This window comes from Carcharodon carcharias, chromosome 6 (assembly GCF_017639515.1).
Source record: "Carcharodon carcharias isolate sCarCar2 chromosome 6, sCarCar2.pri, whole genome shotgun sequence".
NCBI classification, from domain to species: Eukaryota; Metazoa; Chordata; class Chondrichthyes; order Lamniformes; family Lamnidae; genus Carcharodon; species Carcharodon carcharias.
Genome location: NC_054472.1, coordinates 79,626,125 through 79,654,028, shown reverse-complemented (window position 1 = coordinate 79,654,028; position 27,904 = coordinate 79,626,125). Strand labels below are relative to the sequence as shown.

Below are 27,904 nucleotides of genomic sequence, written 5' to 3'. Positions count from 1 at the left end.
ACACAGGTGATAATTACAGGCTTTATTTGATATAAATATAACGGTTTGAAAAAGCTCAATTAGGAAGACATTTTCAGATTATGCTTTAAAATTTATAAAGTATCTATTAATAAGAATTTGCTATCCACAGCATTGTCATTTTCTATTTCTCTCATACAGGCACATTTAACTCCATTTTACCTGAAAAAAGTTTCTTAAGTTTATCCTTGGGTTTTTTTCCAAATAATTTTCAAAAGTCAAATAGTATTTTGTTAAAGACAAAGAAACATTGTTACTTATTTATCTAAATGCTATGGATGCACCCTCTGAATTTGTGCAGGCTGCATATAAGCTCAAGTTGCAGAGCCTACCTTCAGCTAACAAAACCATCACATGGGCAAAAATATCAAGTCCAATCCACAGCTCTTAGGAGGTCAGACCTTCAAGTAAAGATTTTAATGCAGTTACCAGGATATGGTAAAATACTTCTGCTTTTTGTTTGATATCTTATTTTGGATATTAGGTATTTCAACATAAAAAAGCAGATATTTTTAAAAATAAATAATTCAATGATTTAAATTCATTTCATTAATAAACCATTACAACCATGTACATGGGAAATTGCTAATATTTAAATGTTCAACACCAATCATGAACAGGAAGGTAGGTTTGCGGACATATGCAGATTTTAATATAGATGTTATAACTCAAAAGTTTAATTCAAACAATAGTTTTACCTCTACCTTATCGACACTGTTCGTTCATTCAAAGACTCTTGACAAGTTATATCTATCAATCTTTCTTCATTTAGTCCTGTAAGACTTAGAACCACTCTTCTCTGAATATTTTTCAATATATATTTTTTAAGGAAAGGGGATCCAAACAGTATACTATACTCTAGGACCTATTTCACTAATGACAAATTCAACACTCAATAGCTGAGTTTCCTCTGCTATCTATTAAATTTCTTCTCATTGCTATAGCAAATTACATCAAAGCTGGCAAATGGAAACTATCAGTGTATGGACTTCAAAATAACTGGCAGAATTGTACTTAGTAAAACAAGCACCAGGAACAATATAAACAAAACACTGTAGCTAGACTTAAACATTCGAGTGGAAAGTTTTGCAGGAATCCATGTTGAAGTTGACTGATAGCTAAATAGTCTCAAACAAACCATTGTGGACAAGGTCCTATGGTGCAAGAGGAGGAGGATAAACTACCCAAGAAAAATGTTATAGCTCCCAGCTGATGGCTGGGTACCTGCAGGCAAAGGCTGACAGGTGAAGGAAAGTTTTAAATAATTAGCAGCACATTTTGGAAAGGTCACTTAATTGAAGCATAAACCTCAGGCAAGTTGACTAGCACCAGGTATAGGAGATAGAATAATTAAGCTGAGAGGATCAGAGGTCAAGTGAGAAGAATCAACTAGAAGTATAAGTGATAGTAAGTTTGACAATAAGTGATCTATATTGTGACAGGTGTGCAACAGTAGTTTAAAAAAAGGGTGAAATGTACAGGTCATATGAAATGTGAAAAGGAGGGGTGCAGTGCATGCAAAACTTTTAACTCATGCTAGTAAAAGTGTACACACAAAAAGCCTTTGCAGCAAAACAACTCTTGAATTAAAATTCCCAGTATTTAATATATGTTTGTGCATATGTGGAACATTATAACAAACTGCTGATCCTGTTTGAACAGTTTAGTATGGAGGGAAAACTATGACATGACGCTTTTAACAGGACTAACTAATTTATTGGACAGCACTGCAGGAGTTGGAACTTCAAAACTAAGAGTTATAAAATTTGAGAGATATGAGCCCAATTGAATCAGCTCATCTTTGAACATACGGCCATCCACATTCAAATTTGTCAGACATGAGATCTGAAAGGTTCAATAATCATTTTGTCTATTAAAAATATTTTTCAAATATCTAATTAGTTGCCAGGTGATGGTGTGTGTGTGTGCGCGTGCGTGTGTGGGGAGGTGGTTGGGGAGGGGAGAAGAGAAGACAGATGTAGGGAAGTTGGGGAATGAGGGCTACCATTAACTAGAGTGGCTTCAGTCTATTCACATATGAATTTCTTTATTCCATCTGAATAATATTTTTGCTATAAAAATATAAAAGTAAAAATAGTGCAAAGTATTTTGGTAATGAGATGGGAGAATTCACTAGTTTAAATCAGTAGACTGTTAAAGACTACATAATAAGTATTGAACATCTCAGTATCTAAACAATGATTTTTCATCAATTAAGCCGTTTAAAATTATTTTAACATTTATTGTTTCATGTCCTCCTTCATTCCCAGTTGAGGTGTTACCAAAACTTTGCCAATGCTACTTTATAAACAGCCCTCAAACAAGTATAAAAACAATGAGGGGTGGCTTTATCCAGTTACTGGTTCTACAATATTGTGGTACTATCCTAGTGTATACTTGGCATTTGGACAATCAGATGTTGGTATGAATCAACTGTAGTGGAATGGATTGGACATCAACTGCAACACAATTCTTTTTGGGGTGGGGGACAGGGGGTGGGGTGAGGGGAGGCAAAACCAAAAAGAAAGTGACAGCAATAGTGAGGGTCTGGGTGAATTAGCAATCGAGCCAATACTAACTGGATGTTTGGTTTGAATCCCAAAAATAACAGGATGAGCAATTTCTCAATCTACTGGAAGCATTCAACATAGAAGTGAATTTTGGGCAGCCTCAACCCAATTCCTGTTGGACATGAGCTCAGTTTGGTACTAACCCTGCTCAGAAAAAAAATCCCAAAAACAAAGCTTGTAAAAGAAATAGAAATTTGACATTTTTTCCCCAAAGGCAAGAGCCACAAAAGGGAGCACTGCTCTTCATTATGTCAGTTTAAAATTAAATTGTGTTTGACATTGATACTGGAAGTAAAATATAGATGAGTTTCATTACTTATTACTGACAACCTTCAACCTGAACATGAAAGTTGACCACAAGTACATAAATCTCAGAATTATAAAATAATTAGATTCTCTGAAGAAACGAAGTAATTGACAGATACTCAAAGGAATCCCTCTGACCCCTATCAAGTTTGCATTATTCTTTGAATTTGTGCAAATGAAGCTTTTTAAAAAAATAGAACTAAGGTGGTATTCAGTAAACTTATTCATACTTACCTGTAGTCTCCCTTAACTTAAAAAGAACAGGGACAATGTTACTTTGGAACTTAAGCAGAGGAACTTGAATTTAAGAACTGTTTAGACAATAGTAACTCCAGGTAGGGATAAAGAAATAGAAAAAACAAACTCAACTTATAAACTACTAGAAAAGTAAAATTGCAGTTTTGATAGAAGCTCCATGATGTGGTGCAGAGGAAATGCAGTTACATACTAATACAATATGGCTACAGTACTTTTAAGACACTTTATTACTAGTCAATTCTATAGGGGTAGCGGATGGAAATTCAGCTGGGAACTGTATCAGCACAAGAATGGTACAGTATGGATACACAGAGGGCTACAACTATTTGTTTTCCGTGAAAATTATGAGGAAAGTTAACAGCTGCAAGCCATCTGCACACCAATATAGAACATTATGGGAGGGGAGAAAATGTCTGATTTGTGTAATATACAAGAAGCCAAAGGATCCTCATTATCTTTACTCAATGCTTGAAAAAAAAAATATCTTGGATAAAAGAAAAGATTTTGTGAGTTATCAGACACATACGCAACACCATTTTAAAGTCACTTATTGATTGTGCAAGTAGTTAAATACAGAAGCTTAACATCTTTTTTTGGGTTATAAGTTACATTTTTATTTTCTAACAATCTAAGAAGTTTGCAGCCATCAGCAGTTCCAGTGCTATCTCTGGTGCAATTGGAAATTCAGGAATCTCTGTAGAACTGTTGGTGTAGCGAACCTTGTAGGTAAAATACATGCACACTTTTGATAGCACATGGGATGGAATCTCACGAAAATTTACTTCGTTCGTTTCATTTTCAGCAAACTGTCCTGAAAGATCAAAAACCAACATCAAAATACTGCACTTAAGATCTTGATTAACCCTCAACATGAAATATTTGATTATAGTACTGTGGATTATTTTGACCTCAAGAACATTAAGCAGTTGTCCAGAGCTCCTACACTAAATAGTTTTTTTTATTGATTTTTAAAAATATATAAAACTCTTTCAACTGTTGACACTTCCAAACATACCATGAATCAGCAAATTAGGAGGATAACATTAAGGTCCATACCACTATTGATTCCAAAGGCATAATTCATTGGAACAGGTTAGCAATTACCAGTAATCATCCTATAGGGGTAGCGGATGGAAAGTCAGCTGGGAACCGTATCAGCACAGGAATGGTACAGTATGGATACATAGGGCTGCAACTATTCGTTTATCGTGAAAATTATTTGAGGAAAGTTAACAGCTACAAACCACCTGCACACCAATATAGAACATTATGGGAGGGGAGAAAATGTCTGACTTGTGTAATATACGAGAAGCGGACCTGCATGAGAAGGGCAGCCGTGGCAGGAGATAAAAACCGGTGGCAGAGAGCCCCTTCAGCCTGTTTCTACCTGTCAGAGCTGAAGTGCAACACCAAAGGAAAACAGGTAGGTTATTGGTGGGTATCTTTTGCATGTCTCTTTTGATTGACCAAATGGTTTAAATCATTACAGCTGAATTAAAATTATTACAGCTGAAAAGTAGTTAAGAAATTCACTTTTAAAATATTTAACATACAAATTAATTAAATAGAAGAGAGATGGCTGGGCAGGTGATGTGTTGCAGCTGAAGTACATTGGTGCTGGTGGACACCAGTGCGATCTGTGGTGACCACATCTGCAGCAAGTGTTGACTGCTCGAGGAACTTCTGCTCAGAGCTGATGAGCTGGAGTCTGAGCTGTGGACACTGCAACACATCAGTGAGGGGGAGAGTTAACTGGATACTGTTTCAGGAGACAGTCACACCCTTTAGAATAATTACATCAAATTGGACCGTGGTCAGGGACAGGAGGGTGTGACTGCGAGTGAGGCAGGTATGAGGATCCAGAATTTAGCTTTGGAGGAGCCTCAGCCAGTGCCATTGTCCAATAGGTGTGAGGTCCTTGCTCCCGGTACGGATGAGGGCACAGACTGCAGAGAGGATGAGCAAACTGTCCACAGCACCGTGGTAGAGAGCACCATTCAAGTGGGGGGAGAAAATAGAAATGTAGTAGTAATAAAGGATAGCAAGGTTAAGGGAATAGATACTGTTCTCTGCAGCAAAGAGAGTCCCAAAGGCTGTGGTGCCTACCTGGTGCCAAGGTTAAGGACATCTCTTCTGGGCTGGAGGGGAACTTGGAGTGGGTGGGAAGGATCCAGTTGCTAGGGCCCAAAGAGATACCAATGACTAGGGAAGAGGTCCAGCTCAGGGCTAAATTAAAAAGCAGAACTACAAAGGTAATAATCTCCAGATTACTACCTGAGCCACATGCAAATTGGTGTAGGGTAAATAAGATTAGAGAGGTAAATGCGTGGGAGAAATGAGCTCTGATTCATGGGGCACTGGCACCAGTACTGGGGAAGGATAGAGCTGTTCCATTGGGACGGGCTTCATTTGAACTATGCTGGGACCAGTGTCCTGGCAAATCGTATAATTAGGGTTGTAGATAGGGCTTTAAACTAATTAGGGGGGGGAGGGTTCAATTGAAGGGAAGTTTAACAAATCAAAAAGAATCAAGAGAGCAGAGGTGCAGGGTAGTGAAGAGGCAAATGATAATCAAAGTGTGACAGGAAGGGGCAGAAAATATAAGTAGAAGAGTGCAGCAGAAACTAGAACCAGAATGTGTAATAATTTTAAAAAGTCAAAGCTTAAAGCTCTTTATTGGAATGCATGCAGCATTTGTAACAAGATAGATGAGTTGACGGCACAAATAGAAATAAATGAATATGACTTGATAGCCATTACAGAGATGTGGTTGCAGGGTGACAAAAGCTGGGAACTCAATATTCGAGGGTACTCGACATTCAGAAAAATAGGCAAAAAGGAAAAGGAGGTGGCGCAGCTTTGTTAATAAAGGAAGGTATCAGTGCAGTGGTGAGTAATGATATAGATGCAATAGATTGTGATGTGGAATCAGTTTGGGTGGAAATAAGGAATAGCAAGGGGAAGAAATCATGGGTGGGAATCATCTATAGGCCCCTGAACAGTTGACTCACTGTAGGACAAAGTATAAAATCAGGAAATAAATAAAATTGTCATGGGTGATTTTAATCTGCATATTGATTGGACAAATCAGATTGGCAGGGGTAACATGGAAGACGAATTTGTAGAGTGCATCAGGGATTGTTTCTTAGAGCAATATGTTGCAGAACCTACCTGGGAACAGGCTATTTTAGATCTAGTAATGTGTAACAAGGTGGGATTAATAAGAGATATTGTAGTTAAGGATCCACTAGGGGAAGCAATCACAACATGGTTGTGTTTCAAATTCAGTTTGAGGACGAGCAACTTGGGTCTCAAACCAGTGCCCTCAACTCAAATAAGGGCAATCACAGAAGTATGAAGAACAAGAGCTGTTTAAAGTGGGCTGAGAAAATAGACTAAGGTCAGTGGATGAGCAATAGCAGACATTCAAGCAGATATTTCATAATGCTCAATAAAAATTTATCCCAGTCAAAAAGGGCTCAATGAAAAGGATGAACGACCTGTGGTTAACAAGGTGGTCAAGGAGAGTATCCAATCAAAAACTAAGGCATACAAAGCGTGCGAAAACTAGTGGCAAGCCAGAAAATTGGGAAATTTTTAGAAACCAGCAGCGGATGACTAAAAAGCTAATGAAGAGGGAGAAAATTGAATAATGAAAGTAAATTGGCAAGAAATATAAAAACAAACAGCAAGAGCTTCTATGGGTATATGAAAAGAAAGAGTGGCTAAAGTGAGCGTGGGGCCCTTGGAGGGTGCGACTGGAGAACTGATAACAGAGAAGAGTGAAATGGCAGTAATTTAAACCAATATTTTGCATTGGTCTTCACAGTGGAGAACACTATAAACATCTCAAAGATATCAGATGTGCAAGGAGCTAATTGGAGGAAAGATCTTGCAACAGTCTCTATCATGAGGGACAAATTATTTGACAAACTAATGGGACTAAAGACAGACAAGTCACCAGGACCTGAAGGCCTGTATCCAAGGGTTTTAAAGGAAGTGGCTGCAGAGATAGGGAGGCATTAGTCGAAATATTCCAGAACTCACTGGATTCCGGGAGGGTCCCAGCGGATTGGAAAACTGCTAATGTGACACTCCGAGAAGTGAGGGAGACAAAAAGCAGGAAACTATAGGGCAGTCAGTCTAACATCTGTCGTTGGGAAAATAATGGAGACCATTATTAAGGAAGAAATGGCAGGACATTTAGAAACGCTTTAACGCAATCAAACAGTCAACATGGTTTTATGAAAGGGAAATCATGCTTGACAAATTTGCTAGAGTTCTTTGAGGATATAACAAGCAGAGTTGATAAAAGGGGAACTGGTAGATGTAGTGTATTTGGATTTCCAGAAGGCTTTCGATAAGGTGCCACATAAAAGATTATTGCACAAGATAGGAGCTCACGGTAATGGGGTTGATTATTAGCATGAATTGAGGATTGGTTAACACACAAAGACAGAGTCGGGATTATGAGTCTTTTTCAGGTTGGAAAGACATAACTAATGGAGGGCCAAAGGATCAGTCCTAGTGCCTCAACTACTTACTATCTATATTAATGACTTGGAGGAGGAGGCAGAGTGTAATGTATCCAAATTTGCTGATGATACAAAAATAGGTGGGAGGGCATGTTGTGATGAGGACATAAGGAATCTGCAGATGGAGTTTAATGTAGGAAAGTGAGAGGTCATGCACTTTGGTAGGAAGAATCAAAAGGCAGACTGTTATTTAAATGGAGAGAGACTCCAAAAAAGCACAGCATAGAGGGATCCGGGTGTTCTTGTGCATGAAACACAAAAAGTTAGCTTACAGGAGCAGCAAGCAATTAAGGTGGCAAGTGAAATTTTGGCCTGTATTGCTAGGGGGTTGGAGTTTAAATATAGGAAAGTTTTGTTGCAACTGTACAGGGTGTTGGTGAGGCTGCACCTGGAATGCTGTGTAGAGTTTTGGTCCCTGTATTTAAGAAAGGATGCATTGGCTTCACAGGCAGTTCAAAAGAGATTCACTAAGCTGATTCCTGGGATGAAGGGGTTGATTTATCAAGAATGGCTAAACGGGTTAGGCCTTTATTCATTAAGAGTTTAGAAGAATGAGGGATGATCTTATTGAAATGTACAAGATTCTGAGGGGCTTGACAGGGGCAGATGTTGGGAAGATGTTTCCACTAGTGGAGGAGTCTCCAACCAGGGGACATAGCTCCAGAATAAGGGGACACTAATTAAAACTGAGATGTGAATGAATTTCTTCTCTTAGAAGGCAATGAATGTCTGCAATTCTCTAGTTGTGGAGGATAGATCATAAAGTATTTAAAGAATAGGTAGATTTTTGAAATATCGGGGAGTTGAGGGCTCTGAGGAGCTGACACGAAAGAGGAGTTGAGGTCTGAGGCAGATCAGCCATGATTTAATTGGATGACAGGGCAGGCTTGAGGGGCTGAATGGCCTACTCCTACTTCTAACATTATGTTCCCATGCTTTTGTTGCTCTACTTATGCATCCTGCTCTCTGCCTATCCTCCTCCAGCTGAGTGCATGGGAGCATGCTGCTGTATAAATTGTGCTGCAGAATTCTCCAAGATTGAAAGAGTAAATGCACACTAACTTTGTCTTAGTTCCAAACAGTTATCCAGCATTGGTGAGAACTTAAAATTCAGCCAAGATATGTGGCAAGCACCATTCAGGATATAAACGGTCTCCCAACCAGTGAGCCTGCTGTTTGAGACAATTGCTGAACTTGCAGTTAGATGCTGCAACCCACAGCAAAGCTTAAATGGGTTCTTTTTTCCCCACCTTTCTGATGAAAGTCCAAATATTTTGTTGCCCAAGCAACTAGATTTGTTATCAGAAAGCTTTAATACACAATTTGTAATGCAAATTCAGATTTTAGGTTTAACTTTATACAAAAGCAAAAGTTACAGGTTTAATTATTCAAATTTAGCAGAATCAAGTGCTGGCAATGGATAAAGTCAAAAAGGAAGCGGATAAATCCTATAGGAATGGCAACAGGGGATTAAAAGAAATTCAGCATCTTCACCTAACAACTGACAATTTCCAATCTGCTAACCTGGTCATGAACGCACAAAATCTTTTGCACTACTACTAAACAAATTAGTTTAGAATTCTGTCAGTTGACATTTTAAACATATTGCTATGGAGATTACTGGAATATGAAGATAAAATTAATGATCTAACATTATTTTTTCACAAAGTTTCAGAACATAAAACATGTTAAACCATGCCCACTTTCTGTTTCTACTACTCAACAGTTAATAGTGCAAATCAAACTGCCTTTTGGCATTCATCTGCAATTTTAGTTGTTGCTACTTGAACTCTTGTGGCATGTTCATAGGTAACCTGTGGTTCAGAACAAGCTAAGCTGCTGTATAGGAAGTCTGTTTAATCTTTCCCTTTTAAGGTATATACCCCTTCATTAGAACTGAAAACTCAGGGAAGTTTCAAGGGATTGACAATTTCTCCTGCTAGATCAGATTAACCAGTTTATAAAGGGAGAGAAATATCAGAAGAAAAACTCATTTATATAAATACTTTTATATAATTGTTTTGAGGTGCAATTCTGACTAACCATATTTACTGAAACTACATTCACTGAGGAGAGCAACATCTGTAATAAACTTAGTGGTACCATAATTAAAAAAACAGAACAGAACAGAGCCAATTATTCAATGCTTAGGTTGTTTCTGTTGTCTGAGGCAGTGGGTCCTCAAACTTCAAATTACTCTTCAGTATTTTGGTGAATAGTGCAGTTCAGTCCAAATTACAGGAAAGGATGCCAAACAAGTAGATTTAAAGCTCTCGAGGCAATATTTGTTCTCCAAATTCAGAAACAAAAGCTTAAACATTTATGGGTGCAGATCATTTGTTTGAATGCAGTAAACTTATATTTTAGCAGACAATAGTTTGTGTAAATATGAAAAATTCATTTCATTCCACAGAAACTAAAAAAAAAGGTTTTGGTAAAACAACAAAATTATTTGCAAACCCAGTGCTGCCAGTGATTTTTTTGCCCATGTTTAAGCTGTAGTTTCATCATAAGTTTAGTTTCATGAAAGATCATTTGGAAAACTATATATAACTCCATATGTACATTAAGGTTTATGAGACATTTTGTTTAAGCAGAGGGAGACAATGCACATATAAAATGTTTAATTTACTGCAAAGCATAGGGATGTGAACTGTCTGCAAATAGGGCTAAGAGATTCAATTTTAAAGATATCACCTTCTAGCTATAATGCTTCCCTGGTGCTCAAGATTGGCTATGCTTTAAGATTGCACATCTCTAAACCCTACTAAATATATACATATATAGGGAGTTGTCATGTTAACAATTGATGCAGAAACCTCTTAAAAATTGCAATACTTTTAGAAGCCCTTCCTGCAAAAGGGGTGGGCAAAGGGCAGTTATTTTTTGTGAGATAAAAGCAAAATACTGTGGATGCTGGAGATCTGAAATAAAAACAGAAAATGCTGGAAAAACTCAGCCAGTTTGCCAGCATCTGTGGAGAAAAAGCGTTAACATTTCTTTGGAACCTGAAGATTCATATTGGACTCGAAACGTGAGCTCTGTTTCACTCTCCACAGATGCTGAAAGACCGACTGGGTTTTTCCAGCATTTTGTTTTTATTTTTTGTGTGCGTTGTTTCAGTCATAAATCTTGGGGGGTGGGAAGAGAATAGGGAAAAACCACCTCTTAATCCACGAAGAGGCACCTTTAGGTTGAGGTTGGGGGGCACAAGGGGGTAAGTGGGCACAGAATTAGAAGTTTCAAATGTATGGATCCACAGACCCAGCTTTCCCATGTCACTAATTGTGGATAAATAAGTGACTGTACAACTTACCTGGGCCACTCAACATAGCTTTAATTGTGCCAGAAGTCAATGCATGTTCTCGCTTTACAATAAATTCATGGCCATCAGAGGAGATCAACTTTACATACATAGCATCAGGGCCTTCACAGCCTCCATAGGTCCTCTCTTCTCCATCTGAGAAATGTTAAGAATGTTTTTATTAAACTTTCTATAGTTCATTTAATTCAAATCATTTTAAATATACAATGAAACAGCATCAACACACAAGGTTTTAATTGTAGAAACATTTAATTTAGATTAGAGACTTAAACAGTGCCTTTATCTAATTCCTACATTTGAGATGGAGGTTACTACAACAGATTGGATATAACGGACTCCTGAATTTTGAAAACTTATAACTCAGCTATAAAACGCTTGAAAGATAGTGACAGTTGTCAAACAGCAATGATTGAAATTTTTTTTTAAATTACAAAGATTAAACTACAAAGTGAGATTTAAAGAGATATATTAGTGGAATTAGACTGTTGTGTGGCAGATATCCTCAAATGTCATGGATGTCATTAGAAGTTTAAATTATAACATTATTTGAATTAAAGTTCAGTATTGTTGGAATGACATTTTAATAGGAAGTGTTTTTAACGCTGGTTGGAAAAATGCCACCTGAAAGCAAAGCCTGGACATCACTATTGCAGCATTTTTTGACTTATGCTTATATTAATGGCTTTAGCATTTCAACCAACTTTTTTGAAAGGGCAAGCCAATTATTCCCACTCCCTCTGTTCTCTCCCCCATAGAGTTGAAACTCTCAAAAGGAAATTGGGTAAACACCTGAGGAGAGAGAAAGTTACGACAAGAACCTGCTTCCAGCATGCTTTCAGAAAGTGCATTCCACAGTATTGCAGTACTGCTGAAAAAGAGTTCTCATTTCCCTTTTCGTTTTCACTAATTATCTTATAACCATGCCCTTTGGTTATTACTGTTTTTGCAAGTGGAAACAGTATTTCCTGTTTTTACTCCATCAAAACCCATAATAATTTTGAACTCGCCTTCAAGTATGTAATAAAAACACAAAGATCAGGAGTCAGAGGTGGTCATTTGGCTCTTTGAGCTTGCTCTGCCATCAACAAGATCACAACTGACCTTCAGCCTCAACTCCGCCTTCTTTCATCTCCATAATCCTTAATTCCCTTTGTATCCAAAATTTTAGCGACCTCTGACTGAATATATTGAATGACCGTGCATCCACAGCTCACTGGGATGGCGAATTTCAAAGATTTGCCATTCTGAGTGAAAAAGTTTCTCCTCACATCAGTACTAAATGGCCTTTCCCTTATTGAGACTGTGACATCGTGTTCTGGATTTTCAAGCCAGGGAAATATTTTCTCAACACCTATCCTGTCAAGCCCCTGAAAAATTTTACATGTTTCAATTAGTTGACCTCTCATTCTTGTAAACTCTAGGGAATATAGGCCTAGTCTACTCACTATCTCCTCATGGAACAATCACCAAAATCTAGGAAGCAGTCCAGTGAGCTCTCTCTGGAAAAAGTATAACGTCCTTTCTTAGGCAAGGAGATCAAAACTGCACATAGTACTCCTGGTGTGGCCAGTGCTCTGTATAATTGCAACAAGACTTTATTTGTGCCTTCGTAATAAAAGCTGGCATTTGCCTTCCTAATTTCTTGCTGTAACTGCATGTCAGCTTGCAGTAATACAGGGGCATGCAGATCGCTTTGACTGTAAACATTTCCCAGATTCTCACCATGCAAAAAAATCCTTTCCATTTTTCCTAGAAGTGGATAACTTCACATTTCATTCTATTTCCTTGCCCACTCAGCAACATGTCTATACCCTTCTGCAGGGAAATCCCCAATATCTTGAAAACTTCAATACAAGCATCTTTTAAATCTTCCAAATTTAAGGGACTACAACTCTACTTTGTGTAACCTCCCTCCTTGTAATTTAACCCTTGGAGCCCAGGTATCATTCTGGTAAATCTATGCTGCACTCCCTCCAAGGCCAATATATCCTTTCTAAGGTATGGTGCTCTGAGCTGCTCACAGTACTCCAGTCGTGGTCTAACCAGGACTTTGAATAGCTAAAGCATGGCTTCTACTCCTTTGTATTTTCGTCCTGTTGGTATGAAGGCCAGCATTCCATTTACCTTTCTGATTATTTTCTGTACTTGCTCATGACATTTTAAATGATCAATGTACCTGGACATACAAGTCTCTTTGAACCTCCACCATTTCAAGCTTTTCACCAATTAAAAAGTACCCTGTTCTTTCCTTTTTGAGTCTAAAGGGGATGACCTCACATTTGCTGACATTGAAATCCATTTGCCACAGCTTTGCCCATTCATCTGATCTTTGTAATTTTACACTTCCATTTACACTGCTTACAATGCTGCCTATCTTTATATTATCAGCAAGTGTGAATAAGTGGCTTTCTATTCCATCATCCAAGTCATTAATAAACATGGTGAACTAAAATCTTAATTAGGGAAGTTCTTATTTTGACAAAGTATGCAGCATATGCTGATAAAAAAAATACACACAGCACAAATCATCCAAAGGTGCCAGGATAATACTTGCCCATTTTCACTAAAATGAGATACCGATTTTTCAACAAAAGGAAACCTTCAAATACTGAGTCCTAAAAAAAGAGGAAAACAAAAGAAAGAAGTGTGTTACTTGTAAGTTATAGGTTAATACGACCATCACCTAAAAATCATTTTTTCAAGAGTCATAATGGAATGATATGTCTTTGAAGTATTTCTCATGATTTACAAAAATGACTAGCTGATAGCATCAGTATCTAGGTGACATTATAGCACAGTATTACAAACTGCAAAGAAGCCTGGATACAATGCAGTGACCATTTTTTTTTAAAAGAGAAAATTTTAACAAGTGTTCCTAATACTCCAATGCAAGCTTGCCGAGGTGCAATTGACGCACCAAAAAAATTTAACTCATTTTTAGTAAGCATATTTACAAGCGCTGTGTGAAACCTCGCATGGAGCAGGTGGCTGAAGGCATTGTCCGAGGCATTGCTGAAACTCTCATCTGTTGTTGCTGCCCCCAACATTGATTACTCTAAGACTCTACTAGCTGGTCTCTCTTCCTGCTTGAACTGCAACTCATCTAAAATTTTGCTGCCTGTATAAGCATACGAAATAGGATCAGAAGTAGGCTTTCAGCCCTCAAACCTGCTCCGCCATTCAATAAGATCATGGCTGATCTGTTTGTTTTCAATTCCACATTCCCACCTACCCCTGATTACCTTTGATTCCCTTGCCTTACAAGAATCCATCTATCTCTGCCTTAAAAATATTCAAATGACCCCACCTTCACTGCCTTCTGAAGTAGAGTGTTCCAAAGTTGCACAACACTCAGAAAAAATTTCTCTTCATCTCTATCCTAAAAGGGCAACCCTTAATTTTAAAACAGTGCTCCAGAGTTCTGGACTCACTCCAGAGGCAACATCCTTTCCACGTCCACCCTGTCAATACTGTTTAGGATCTTACATACTTCACCCTTCTAAACTCCAATGGAAACAAGCCTCGTCTGTCTAGCCTTTCCTCATAAAACAATCCGCTCATTCCAGGTATCAATCTTGTAAACCTCCTCTGAACGATTTCCGACATTTTTTTTTATTCATTCACTGTATGGGGGCATCACTGGCTAGGCCAACATTTATTGCCTATCCCTAATTGCCCCTGAGAACTGAGTGGCTTTCTAGGCCATTTCAGGGAGCATTTAAGAGTCAACCACATTGCTGTGGATCTGGACTCATATAGGCCAGACCAGGTAAGGATGGCAGATTTCCTTCCCTAAAGGGCACTAGTGAGCCAGATGGATTTTTACAATAAATGGTTTCATGGTCGTCATTAGACTTTTAATTCCAGCTTTCTGAAGGTGATTCCAGAGCCCTGACTGAGTAAATGGATGGGTGAAATGAAAGGGGTTCACAAGAGACTGGAGACCAAGGATAAAAGAGCTTGGGTGGGGGTTGGAGTTGTGGGTCTAGAAGAGGTTATAGAGATGGGAAGAGGTGAATCCATTATAGGATTTAAATAAAGAGACCAAAACTGCACATAATATTCAAGATGTGATCTCACCAATGCCCTGTATAACTGAAGCATAACATCCTTACCTTTACATTCAATTCCTCTTGTAATAAAGGAAAGCATTCCATTAGCCTTCTTGATATCCTATGCCACACTAAGTTCTGCTTGTCCATTGCTGCCATCTGTGCTGACCTACATTGGTTCCCAAATCCCCCAAACCCCAAATTTAAAACTCTCATCGTTCCATTTAAATCCTATAATGGATTCACCTCTTCCCATCTCTGCAGCCTCTTCTAGATCCACAACTCTAAACACCACCCAAGCTCTTTTATCCTCAAACTCCAGTCTTTTGTTAACTCCTCTCCTTTCACCCATCCACACCTCTGGAATCATCTTCCTAAATAGGTATGGCTTGTCATCTCCTTTAAGACCCTCCTTAAAACCTACCTTTTGGAATTGCCTTTTGTCACCCCTTCCAATCTCTCCATATTTTGGTTCATCATTCATATTTCAACTTATACTTTAGAAATGCATAGGAGAAGAAATCTGCCATTCTCACCAGTTCTGGCCTACATGTGACTCAAGGCCTGCAGCGATGTGGGGAGTCTTAATGGCCTTCTGAAATGGCATGGCAAGCCACTCAATTCAAGGGTAATCAGGGATAGGCAGCAAATGTTGGCCTAGTCAACGATGGCCACATCCCATGCAAGAATAAATAAAAAATGTTCCTACTTATATGGTTCCTTTTGAGCCCAAGAACGACATGTATGGGATTACAATGCAGAGGAAAACAATCATCTACTACATTGCTACAACACTTAATTCACCATATCAACATAATACTGTACAGACAACCAAATTTAGATGGCAAATCTACAAATTAGTTTTGCTAGATAACTTCATTTCATATCACAATCTTACATGTCCATCATAATGCTTTACTGAAAGTCTAATATCAATATTTTTTAAGTACTGATCTAAAGACAACAACCAGTTCAGTTAGTTACTAAATTACTATCAGTATGAAAGATAAAACATCTAATTTTAGGAACTGGAATAATTCCAAATCTGTTGAAATCTGAGGTATATTACAAGCTTGTGTCAGAAAGCAGGTAAATCTGGAACAATTGGTGCATTATGCATTTGGCTACAGCACAGCTGCAAATAATCTTTGATATAGAACTGACTCAACAATGCACTTCCTCTAAATTGCGGTAATAGTTTTTCACTAAGGCACTATAGTCAGCTGAAACTGAATCTATTGTTAATGCAACCCAGACCACGCCCAAGGAAACCCCCAAAATTATGCCAAGCTCCATGGCTGGCAAAAAAAAACTCACATGCACTGCAGACTGGGTAAGATCTAAGTCAACTTGGATCAGTTGACAGAATTCTCATCTTGAGCATAAAGTATGTGCTTTTTACTTCAGTGCTGTACTGAAGGAGTGCTATATTATTAGAGGTGCTGACCTTTGGTTGCAATGTTAAATTGGAGTCATGGTGTACATTCCCCTCAAATATCCAAACTTGCATCACAGCTTTGTGCAAAATGGTTGTTCTATTTATCCACACAACAATAAATGTACATATCATGTGGGTGAAGTAATTATAAATGGGGCATTTCTTTCCATGTAGGATGTACATACTGGACTCCCAACAGACTGTTCAATAATTGTAGATTACATGATAAGGCTTTATATAATTGCAAGTTTTTTCATTCGTAAATCTTCAGGAAGCACAAACTGAAAAATTTCGCTGTCAGAAATGCTGCAGACAAGTACCACCTGAGATGGTGAGCAGACTAAGTGGAGCGAATGCTACTGGTGATCTGAAAGCAGTCAGCATAATAGTTCAGAGTGACACCCCCTTTTCAGTCACGAAGTGGCTGGACTCCACTCTTTCCTCTCCACCCCCAACTTGCAGCAACTGCAGAAGAAAGTAGAGAACATGTAATCTACAATTATTGAACAGTCTGTTAGGAGTCTGATGAAAAATGCAGAGAAAAACAAGTACCAGTTCTATTTACAGCACTTTTAAAATTGCTTTCCTCAACATATGTTTTTGTTTTTAAAATAGTACCAGAAAGGTGACCAACACTTGCCCCATTTATAATTACTCAATTTGGACAAAAAGGCAACGACAGGAGACGTCCTCCCTGAAATCCAACATAAGTGGTTTCAATGGAGATTGTAAGAGATATTACACCATCTGCTTTCACATTTCTTTTACCTGAATAAAACCATTTGACATTTGTCTAAAATCCATACTTTACTCTGTGGACCTATATATATTTTTAAAAATGAATTGATTTTCACATGGCACATGCAAAACATTTCCATATTACTTTTAATTTTAAAAAAAAATTGCACAACCATTTGAGTAAATGGGATACAAAACCTTGACTGTTAACGATACTTTTTACAGGAACAATGGCATCTGAGGATCCACTGTCAACACTCATTTGATGCCCAAGAACCATTTGTTTGAATTCCCAAAATTTAATTGAAATCTCCAAATCTATTTGAAATGTATCCATTTGCCCGATTTCTCAAGCCAAAATTTCAAGTTTGGTTTGATCAAGGCAATATTATGATTGTAAAAGCAAAAACTCCAGGCTTCACTGCTAAGATCCACCGAAATTTCTGTTGAATCATAAAAATGACTTGCAATTATATAACACCCTTCACGGCCTTAGTGTTACAAAATACTTTTGAAGCAGATTCACTGTTGAAATGTAGAAAATGTGGTAGCCAATTTGCACACTGAAAACTACCACAAACAGCAATGTGATAATCAACTATCTGTTTTTGCGATGTTGATTGAGGGATACATATTGGCCAGGACACTGGGTAAACTCCTCTGCTCTTCATTGAAATAGTGCCACATGATCATTTACATCCACCCAAGACAGCAGACAGGGCCTTGGTTTCATCCAAAAGACGGTGCCAGTGATTCACCAACGAAACAAATGTATTAAACCTCCAAGTGCTTCTAGTTATGTAGCCAAATTACTAAAATAGCAATTTTATCAGCTTGTCAAAGTTTTGTTTGGTACAGAAATACTTAAGGATATTTTTCTTCAAGTATTCAAGGTGCTTTCTATCTTTTATTTTCCTAATTTCTACTTTTTTTCTCCTTCCTTCCTTCAAATCAGTTCTCTTCCCATCATTCATCTCCTCCTATCCTAAAGGCAATAATTCCTTGCTGGTTTCTTGAATTCCAGTGCCTCACCAGACATTTGGTGTCAACAAGATATTGAACCTCTGGGTAGGGAATTTCATCACAGACAAAACCTAACTTGTCGTCACACTTACATATCTTACTTAATCTGAACTGGGAAGCCTAACTAATTTGCTAACTTGGGAGTGCAAAAGTCCAAACTAGGACAGCAGTTATGAACCATTAGCTCAGGAGGTTAAGGGACCAACATGGGGCCTTCTATCAAACACATTTCTCAGCTTAAAATATTCATTTTACAGGATGTGGGTTTTGTTGGCTAGGCCAGCATTTATCGTCCATCCCTAATTGCTCTGAGATGGTGGTGGTGAGCTGTCTTCTTGAACTGCTGCAGTCCATGCGATGTAGGTACACCCACAGCACTATTGGGGGTGGGTGGGTGGGGGGGATGGAGGAGTTCCAGGATTTTGACCCAGCAACTGAAGGGATGGTGAGTGGCTTGGAGGGGAACTTAGAGAGTCTTGTTCCCACGCATATACTGGAAACTTTGTACCAGGAGGTGGTCACACCGCTTAGGATAGGGTCTTCTGATTTGGTCAGTGGTCAGGGACAGGAGGATGTGACTGCGAGTGTGGCAGATAAGGGGACCCAGAGGACAGGAGTGCTGGAGCCCTCAGCCTTTGCGATTGTCCAACATGTCTGAGGTTCTTTTAGCTTGTTTGGATGGGACTGGAGGCTGCAGGGTGAATGAGCTGACTGGCCATGGCACCATGGAGGGGGTAGCAAAAAGGTATGTAAGGGTAGTAGGGGACAGTATAGTGAGGGAGATTGACACTGTTCACTGTAGCAAAGAGCGAGAGTGTAGAAGGCTGTGTTGTCTGTCAGTGCCAGGGTTGGTGACATCTGTTCATGGCTGGAGAGGAACTTGCAGTGGGAGGGAGACAATACAGTCGTCATGGCCCATATAGGTACCAACGACATGGGCAACACAAGGAAAGAGGTTCTTCATAGGCTCTTCAACAAGGAGCTAGGCACCAAATTAAGCAGAACCTTAAAAGGTAATAATCCTGGATTATTACCTGAGCCACGTGCAAACTGGCATGGGGAAAATAAGTTTAGAGAAATGAATGTGTTGCTGAAAGACTGTTGTGGTAGAATGAGTTCTGGTTTGTGGGACGCTGACACCAGTACTGGGGAAAGTGGGGGTAGTACTGTTGGGATGGACTACACCTGAACCATTCTGGGACCGATGTTCTACAGTAAATCAGCACAGGGCTAGAGATTACAAAAATAATAAAAGGATGAAACTAAAGGCTCAGTATCTGAAAGCATTTAGTATTTGAAACAAACAGTTTAACTGGTAGCTCAAATAGAAATAAATAAGTATGATCTAATAGCCATTACAGAAACATGGCTGTAGGATGACATAGATTGGGACCTGAATATTGAAGGCGAGAGACATTTAGGAAGTACAGAAAGCTAGGAAATGGTGGAGGATGGCTCTGTTAATAAATAATGGTATTAGCGCGATAGAGGAAGGTGACATAAGTTCATGTAACTAGGACATAGAAATTGTTTGGATAGAGATATGAAATGATAAAAATAAGAGGTCACTCGTGGGAGTGGTGTACAGGACCCCTAACAGGGGGATGGAATATAAAGGAAGAAATAATGGAAGCTTGTCAGAAAGGTACAGCGATAATCATGGGGGATCTTAATCCACATATAAACTGGAAAAATCAGGTGGGCAAAGGTAGCCTAGATGAGGAATTCACAAAGTTTTCAGGATAGGTTCTTAGAACAGCATGTTCTGGAGCCAACTAAAGAGCAGACTATACTAGGCCTCATGAGGTAGGGTTAATTAATGACCCCATTGTGAAGGCACCCCTAGATAGCAGCATTCATAGTATGATTGAATTTTACATTCAGTTTGAGGGAGAGAAGAGGTGGGTCCAAGACTATTTATTATTTTAAACTTAAATAATGGCATTTGAGGGCATGAAACCAGAGCTAGCTAAAGTGAACTGGCAAATTAGGTTAAGGGATAGGTCAATAGAGGATACAATGGCAGACATTTAAGGGGATATTTCAGAATACACAGAATAGATACATTCCAATGAGAAAAAAAAATCCCAAGGGGAGGGCTCACCATCTGTGGTTAACTAAAAAGTTAAAGTCAGTATCAAACTTAAATAAAAAGTATACAATTGCACTGGGATGGGCTGCAGGTCAGAGGATTGGACAGAATATAAAAAAAAACAGCAAAAGAATGACTAAAAAGTTAATAAGGAGGGAAAAATTAGAGTACAAGAGAAAGCTAGCTAGAAATATATTAGCGCAATAGAGAGGCACAGCAAGAGTTTCTATAGTTATTTAGAAAAGAAAGAAGAGTTACCAACGTGAGCATTGGTCCTATAGAAAGTGAATCTGGGGAATTAGCAATGGAAAATAAGGAGATGGCAGATGAATTGAGCAGGTATGTTGTATCAGTCTTCACCTGTAGAAGATACAAGTAACGCCCCAGAAATGGCTGTAAATTAGGAAATGGAAGGGAGGGAGGAACTTGGGAAAATTACAATCACCAGGGAAATGGTACTGAGCAAATTGCTGGAGCTGTGGGCTAACAAATCCCTGGGTCCAGATGAATTTCATCTTAGGATCTTAAAAATGGCTAGGGAGATAGTTGATGCGTTGGTTTTATTTTTCCAAAATTCTAGATTTGGGGAAGGTTCCATTAGATTGGAAAATAGCTAATGTAACTCATTTATACAAAAAGGGAGACAGACAGTGCAGGAAACTACAGGCCAGTTAGCCTAACATCTGTCATTGGGAAAATGTTAGAAGCTATTATTAAAGATGTTATAATCGGGCACTTGGATACATTCAAGCTAATCAGGCACAGTCAACATGGTTTTGCAAAAGGGAAATAATGTTTAACCTATTTATTGGAGTTCTTTGAAGGAGTCACATGCTGTAGATAAAGGGGAACCGGTAGATGTACTAAGATTTCCAGAAGGAATTTGATAAGGTGCCATATCAAAGGTTACTGCAAAAAATAAAAGCTCGTTGTACACGGGGTAACATATTGGCATGGATAGAAGATTGGCTAGCTAACAAAGTAGGCAGAAATAGGTCATTTTCTGGTTGGCAAGATATAACAAGTGGTGTGCCACAGAGATCAGTGAAAAGGCCTCAACCTTATACAATTCATATCAATGACTTGGATGAAGGAACTGATGGTATTGTTGCTAAATTTAATGATACAAAGGTAAGTAGAAAAGTAAGTTGTGAAGAGGACATAAGGAGGCTACAAGGCTATATAGATTGATTAAGTGCAAACATCTGGCAAATGGAGTATAATGTGGAAAAATTGGAAATTGTCCATTTTGCCAGGAAGAATAAAAAAACATTGTTTAAACAGTGAGAGATTACAGAGCTCAGATCGAAGGGGACCTGGGTGTCCTAGTCCATGAGCCATAAAAGGTTAGTATGCAGGTGGTATTTCCCAGGTTGACCAAATCCACAGGGGAAACTTGGCTACACTATCACAACAATTTTGAAATTTGTATTAACCTATTTATTGGAGTCTGCACTGAAATCAGAAGTAATGAGACTACTACCACCTTTAGAGATTTTAAAGATTAAATTAAAACATTAACAAAAGAACCTACTTAAACACTACAAGATTACAGTTATAACAGTTCCCAAAGTTTCTACTTAACTAGACTCCCAGCCACACCCACTTTAAGGCAACAGTCCAAATAGATTCCCAATTTATAAAGTCATCCAGCAGTTTTACCACAAGCACCCACTGGACAATGGAATTCCAAAGGCTTTTAACACAACTTTGGTTACTGGGACAGCAAATTTCTGCAGGATGGCTCGAGGCTCCCCCCTCCCTCCACACTCCTCCAAGTCTGTTTCACACAGTCACCTTTCAAGATCTCACACAGCCTTCCATGCTTCTCTAAATATACTTCTCCCTTTTTGATCTGTAAATCCCATTGTTTCAGCTTGTCTTTAGAAGTTACTTTTCCCAGAATATAACAATCTTTCATTATTATGGCCAGAACTTTTGGAATAAAGAAATCAACGTAATAACCTTGCCTTATTTATCTTGCCAGTTAGAAACATTTCCCATGTTCTTTTGAAAATCAAACACTTCGCCACTTATCTTGAAAATTTCATTTACACTATCTGCTGAGACCTCACACTAACTACTCATCTCCATTTCAAACACCTGTTTTACACCTCACTTCTTTGATCATTTGCAGTCTAATCATCTCTAGTTTAGTTTTTAGTTAAACTCGCCCAAACACAAAACCATACACCCCACACACGTAAGCCTGCTTTAAAATATCCCACAATATTAAGAAAAATATGATAGTTTCCTGACAGCAGCTACAGCAAGTAATTAGGAAAGCTAATAGGTGTGATCGTTTACTGCGAGGGGAATTGAATACAAAAGTAGGAGATTATGCTTCAGTTATACAGGGCATTGGTGAGACAGCAGCTACAAGAAGTAATTAGGAAAGCTAATAGGTGTTAGCGTTTACTGCAAGGGGAATTGAATACAAAAGTAGGAGATTATGCTTCAGTTATACAGGGCATTGGTGAGACTACATCTGGAGTACTGCATACAGTATTGGAGTCCTTATTTAAGACAGGATGTAAATGCATTAGCAGTTCAGAGAAGGTTTATTAGACTAATACCTGGAATGGATGGGTTGTCTTCAGTAAAGATTGGCTTGCTTAGAGTTTATGAGAGTAAGAGGTGACTATGATTGAAACATATGAGATCCTGGGGGATCTTGACAGGGTGGATGTGGATGTGGGAAAGTATGTTTCGTCTTATGGGAGAATCTAAAACTAGGGGTCACAGTTTAAAAATAAGGGATTGCCCATTTAAAACAGATGAGGAGAATTTTCTTTTCTCAGAGGGTCATATGAACAAGGAGTAGGAATAGGCCATTCAGCCCCTCAAACCTGCTTTGCCATTTAATATGATCATGGCTGACCTGATAGTAACCTGAAATCTGCATTCCACCTACTCCCATGACTCTTTAGAACTCTCTTCCTCAAAAGGTGATGGAAGCAGGTTTTGAATATTTTTAAGGCAGAGATAGATAGATTCTTGATAAGCAAGGGGGTGAAAGCTTATCGGGGGTAGGGGGGGAAAATGTGGAGTTGAGGTTAAAATCAGATCAGCCACGATCTTACTGAATGGCAGAGCAGGCTCAAGAGGCTGAGCGGCCTAATCCTAATGCATATGTTCATAACTGACTTCAAGCCATCTAAGAAGACTGACTCTTTTTACTTTTAAGTGTAATATTTGTGTTTGTCTCCCTTTCATTTTTGTACCTTTATCCTCTTCTGTTGCTCCCTTAGCAGCTGAGACTTCTTGTGGAGACCAAGTCCTGTCTTCACAAGGTGGACACTCCATCTTGTTGCAAGGCATTATCACTGTGCTAAATGGGATAGATTAAGAACAGATCTAGCAACTCAAAACTGCTCATCAGGATGAGACCTGGAGGGATACTTGAATGTGATGGTGTTCTCATGCACCTGCTACCCTTGAACTTTGTGTGACTGCTGCTGTTCAGTGGGTAGCACACTCACCTGAGTCAAAGTTATGAATTCAAGATCACGCTGGGGGTTTAGGCACATAACCTAGGCTGTCACCACAGGTCAGTATTGAGGGAATGCTGCATTGACAGGGGTGCTGTACTCGGGATGAGATGTTTAAACCAGGGCTCCGTCTTCCCTTTCAGGTAGGCATTAAAAAGAAAATCAGTGGTACCATTTTGAAGCAGTGCAGGGAAGTTCTCCCCAATGTTTTGGCCAATATTTATCCCTCAACCAACATCACCAAAACAGACTATCTTGTGATTATCACACAAATTTGTTTCTGCACTTCCTACATCACACCAGTGCCTAGACTTCAAAAGCACTTCATCTGGTGCAATGGCTTTGGGACATCCTGAAGTTGTAAAAGATGCTATACAAATGCAAATCTTTCAATTTTCATTCACTATGTGATTTACCTATCTTAAGGAGTTATAAACTTCTAAGATGAGAAAATGCAACATGTATTACACAACTACACAACAGGAAAGTTCCAGACCTCGGTTGGCCAATTTTAGCTTGGCTGAGTCTTCTACAATTGGGTTCAAGCCTCTGAGCTAAGGATGGGAAAAATAAACTACCAGCCAGGAGCATCACTCCTGATTAGTACTCACTTACCTCTGCTAGATGTGTGCGCAGGCTGGAATGGCTTCAAATCATGTTTGAATAACCTATTAATTTCCTGGCACAGGTAGAAAGAACTGCCACCTGGGAAAGGTATCAGATGCCTGTTGGCACCTGTAGATCTAAAATCCATAAGTCGCCAACATTAGCAAAAAGGGGGAAAAAAATCATAGAAGAGATGATACCTTTCCCCATTAATATGCAAGAGCTAAGGTCATTGTGGGGGCTTCAATGGAGCATGATCTATAAATCCAAAACAACAAAGTCCTTTTAATATTTGTACCAATATTTTTCTTCTTTTGCTCTTTCAGATTAATCTTCAGGGTAGGAAGAAGTTAAGGATATTCTGATGATTTATAGTTGCCCTTGATTAAACTAACATTGACTTTTTATTTGGACAAACAAAACTGCCCAATGAGGTCAGTGCAGCTTATTCACTGCTGAATCTGTTTTGGTATTTTCAACTTTTATTCATGGCATGTTTATACCAGACAAGTAGATATACTGAATGGTAAAGTGATAGGAACAGCACTTACAGCATAGGAGGCAGCCATTTGACTCATTGCATCTTGTGCTGAGTCTGCAAGGAAAAAACAAAAACTAATCCCAATGCCCTGTTCTTTCCCAGAGCTCTGGAGCCTCCTTTGATTCAAATACTTATCCACTCTTCCCTTAAAAAGTAGAATGGACTCTGCCTTAACAACTCCACAAAGCAAAACTTTCCACATTCCAACAATGTTCCCAATAGCTCTTCATTTTCTTAGTCACAATTTTAAATTGATAACTTTTTGTTAATGATTCCTCAACTAGAAGAAATAGAATTTCCCTGTTTACTCAACAAAATTTAAATCTCCATTAAATCTGCATTTAGCCTTCTCTTCATTTGAGATAATCCCACTATCTCTAATCGTTCCTCAAAGCTGTAGCTTCTTATCCCTTACATCATCTAAGTAAATCTATGTCATACATGCTTTTATAGTTTAGTTTAACATTATCTAAAATGGGGCATCTAAACTGTACACACTACTCTGTGACTTAATCATCGATGTACAAATTTATTAGTCCTTTTACTCTGGTAGTCTATACCCCAATTTATGAAATCGGTGAAGGAAAAGTAATTTATGATCACGGGTCTGCTACATAATTATGACCACTGTTTAGAAGTGATGGGGTGGGGGTGGGGAGATGCTGGTTTAAGCCAATACTAATTCGGAATTTGCAGCAACAAATGGGGATCACAGTTTGCAAGAAGTCTAACCTTTACCATTGTGGCTCGTTGGGACGGGAAGGGGTAAGCTCAATAATGTGCAAAGAACAGATTTAATTAAACATGCAATAAGACTGGTATTCTTACTGATATTCAGTACAGAATTTTAAAATGTAATTTCACAACTAATTTGCTAAATCTGCAGTCACTTTAGTATCTAAATCCACTAAACATTAATATATTTTCTTGTTACCTGGAATTCTCCATGAAATAACCTACATACACAAGTAAATAGATTGTAAATTGGATGCAAGCAAAACAGCTCATTAATTACCACATTAAGATGCTATATGAGACACTACTGCAGTTCTCCAGAAAAATTACAAGCACAGTCGTCTCCCCATGCACTAAACCATGCATCCTCATTCTCACTGAGCTCCCCATCCCCCAGCATATCAATTGCCAAGTCCTTAACTTCATTTTCAAACCCTTCCAGTCATACCCAACCTTGACTGAGCAATTTCTTCCAGCTATACATCCCAGCAGCACCCTTCACTCCAACTATGGCTCCCTCTATCCTCTCAATCTTTCAGTCACTATCTATAAAACGCTCCAGCTTGCCATTTCTTTCAAAATCCATCTTTGGTCTCCCATTCTGTCCATCTGCATTATGATTCTCTTCAATAAGCACCATGACTTGTTTTCTCATATTAAGGACACTTTACAAGTTTAAACTGTTGCTTACAAAAAAAAATCAAGAATGCTGTTATGCATAAATATGGGATTAAAAACAAAATCAAATAACTGAGCTCCCTACACTACCCAACTGCTACAAGAATGACTGTACACAATCACAGTACACCACAAAATGGGTCCTTCATTTTCAACCTTTTAATTAGAATTTACCATCACAAAGGATACTATACAAACTCCAATGCAACACTGCATGATATTTAACTTATTGGATACACAGACTAAATTGGCATAATGCACTGGAACTTATGTAATAATATGTTTAATATAATGTTATGCACCTGACCCAGTGCTTTTTCATCTTTTCAAAACATTTCGGTGAATAATAGGTATTAAGTCCGAGCATCTCAGAAGAATGATAATGCAAGATATTGCACACTTCAGAATTAGTTACCATCATGGTCTGACATACAAAGCCTATATTTGTAGCTTTTTAGTTTCCCTTCATATTACAATGTAGTTTGGCTTCTGGCTTTTTCCATTAGTCCAAGGATGCCCACTCTTACCAATGACATCCTGCTCAATTATTTGCTTTTGCAAATCAGCTTCCATCAGATTGCCTTTGCTCAAGCCATTCAATTTCAATGCAACGATTGAATAAATATATCTAAGTGGCGTTCAAGCCTTGAAAAACTTTACAATTAACTTAAAGGGTTTTTTTTGTGGTTCGCAAAATCACTAACAGCTACCATCTTTGGCCCTTCTGCAACAATTAATATTCTTAGTTTAACTGTCTCCTCTAACCTCGGCTAGACTTCCCATCTGAATAGTCACTTGTTCATGCAAAAACCAAAATCCCTAAACTGCAAAAAGGAACGCCAAACCTGAATTGGAAATTGAACCAATATGTTTCCTAACAGGTGAAAGTGTCACTGAATTAACTAACAGTTGTAATATAATTTCTACATTAGATAAGATACTCACAAACTATGATACATTTTGGAAGATAAAATCCATCAATGCTGGAATTAAGATGGAGCAGCGTCGGGTTCACTGAGTAAACGCCAGTGCCCTGACACCACTTCACGGTGACTGAAGCTGTTTCACTCTCTGCTACAAGTCACTGAAAGCCAAGTCGCCCTAAAACTACCCGCTACCCCGCCAAAGTGGGAAAACAGAACACGGAGCGATGGCCTGCAGCTCGGTTAGTAAAGACCGGCCGGGGCCGCGGTCCCCCCCTCACTCACCACTCGTTAAAGAACCGGACTCCGGCAGTAACAGGGCGGCCGGGGCCTGTACTCCTTTACCGAGAGTCCGAGAGCGGCACCCCCGGCCAGTACAGTAATAACCACCCGCTCCCCTCACCGGCTGGTTTGAAAGGCGGACATTTACCAGGAAACCGCGCCGACCCACGGCCTCCTCGTCTTCAGGATCCGTCCCGAGCCCTGACCCGGAAACACACAAATCACTTCCGTCGCCGAAACAGCTCAAGGAAAAGAATTGATTAATGGGCTGGAATTGATTCAATCTGTAAAGC

General features: G+C 38.8%; 1 protein-coding gene across 5 annotated transcripts; it reads right to left on the bottom strand.

Moving 5' to 3' along the window:
* Positions 1 to 7: 7 nt before the first annotated feature.
* LOC121278921 (elongin-C) lies at positions 8 to 27,904 on the bottom strand. 5 transcript variants are annotated; one of them, XM_041189465.1, is made up of 5 exons: positions 27,760 to 27,904; positions 16,826 to 16,967; positions 13,567 to 13,627; positions 11,004 to 11,147; positions 8 to 3,963 (listed from the first exon to the last, which is right to left on the bottom strand). In XM_041189465.1, exons 3-5 carry the CDS (start codon positions 13,568 to 13,570, stop codon positions 3,773 to 3,775), a joined length of 339 nt encoding a protein of 112 aa, XP_041045399.1. In that variant the 5' UTR covers positions 13,571 to 13,627; positions 16,826 to 16,967; positions 27,760 to 27,904; the 3' UTR covers positions 8 to 3,772. The 5 variants fall into 5 exon arrangements, with proteins under 5 accessions (XP_041045399.1, XP_041045397.1, XP_041045398.1 ...); XM_041189463.1 differs by lacking the exon at positions 16,826 to 16,967 and having other exon boundaries at positions 27,760 to 27,903; XM_041189464.1 differs by lacking the exon at positions 16,826 to 16,967 and having other exon boundaries at positions 27,733 to 27,801.

Bases quoted from the DNA above. Each gene is read 5' to 3' on its own strand.
- LOC121278921 (XM_041189465.1), bottom strand. The intron at 3,964-11,003 runs GTAAGTTGTACA...TTGATCTTTCAG, and splicing joins AGCTATGTTGAGTGGCCCAG to GACAGTTTGCTGAAAATGAA.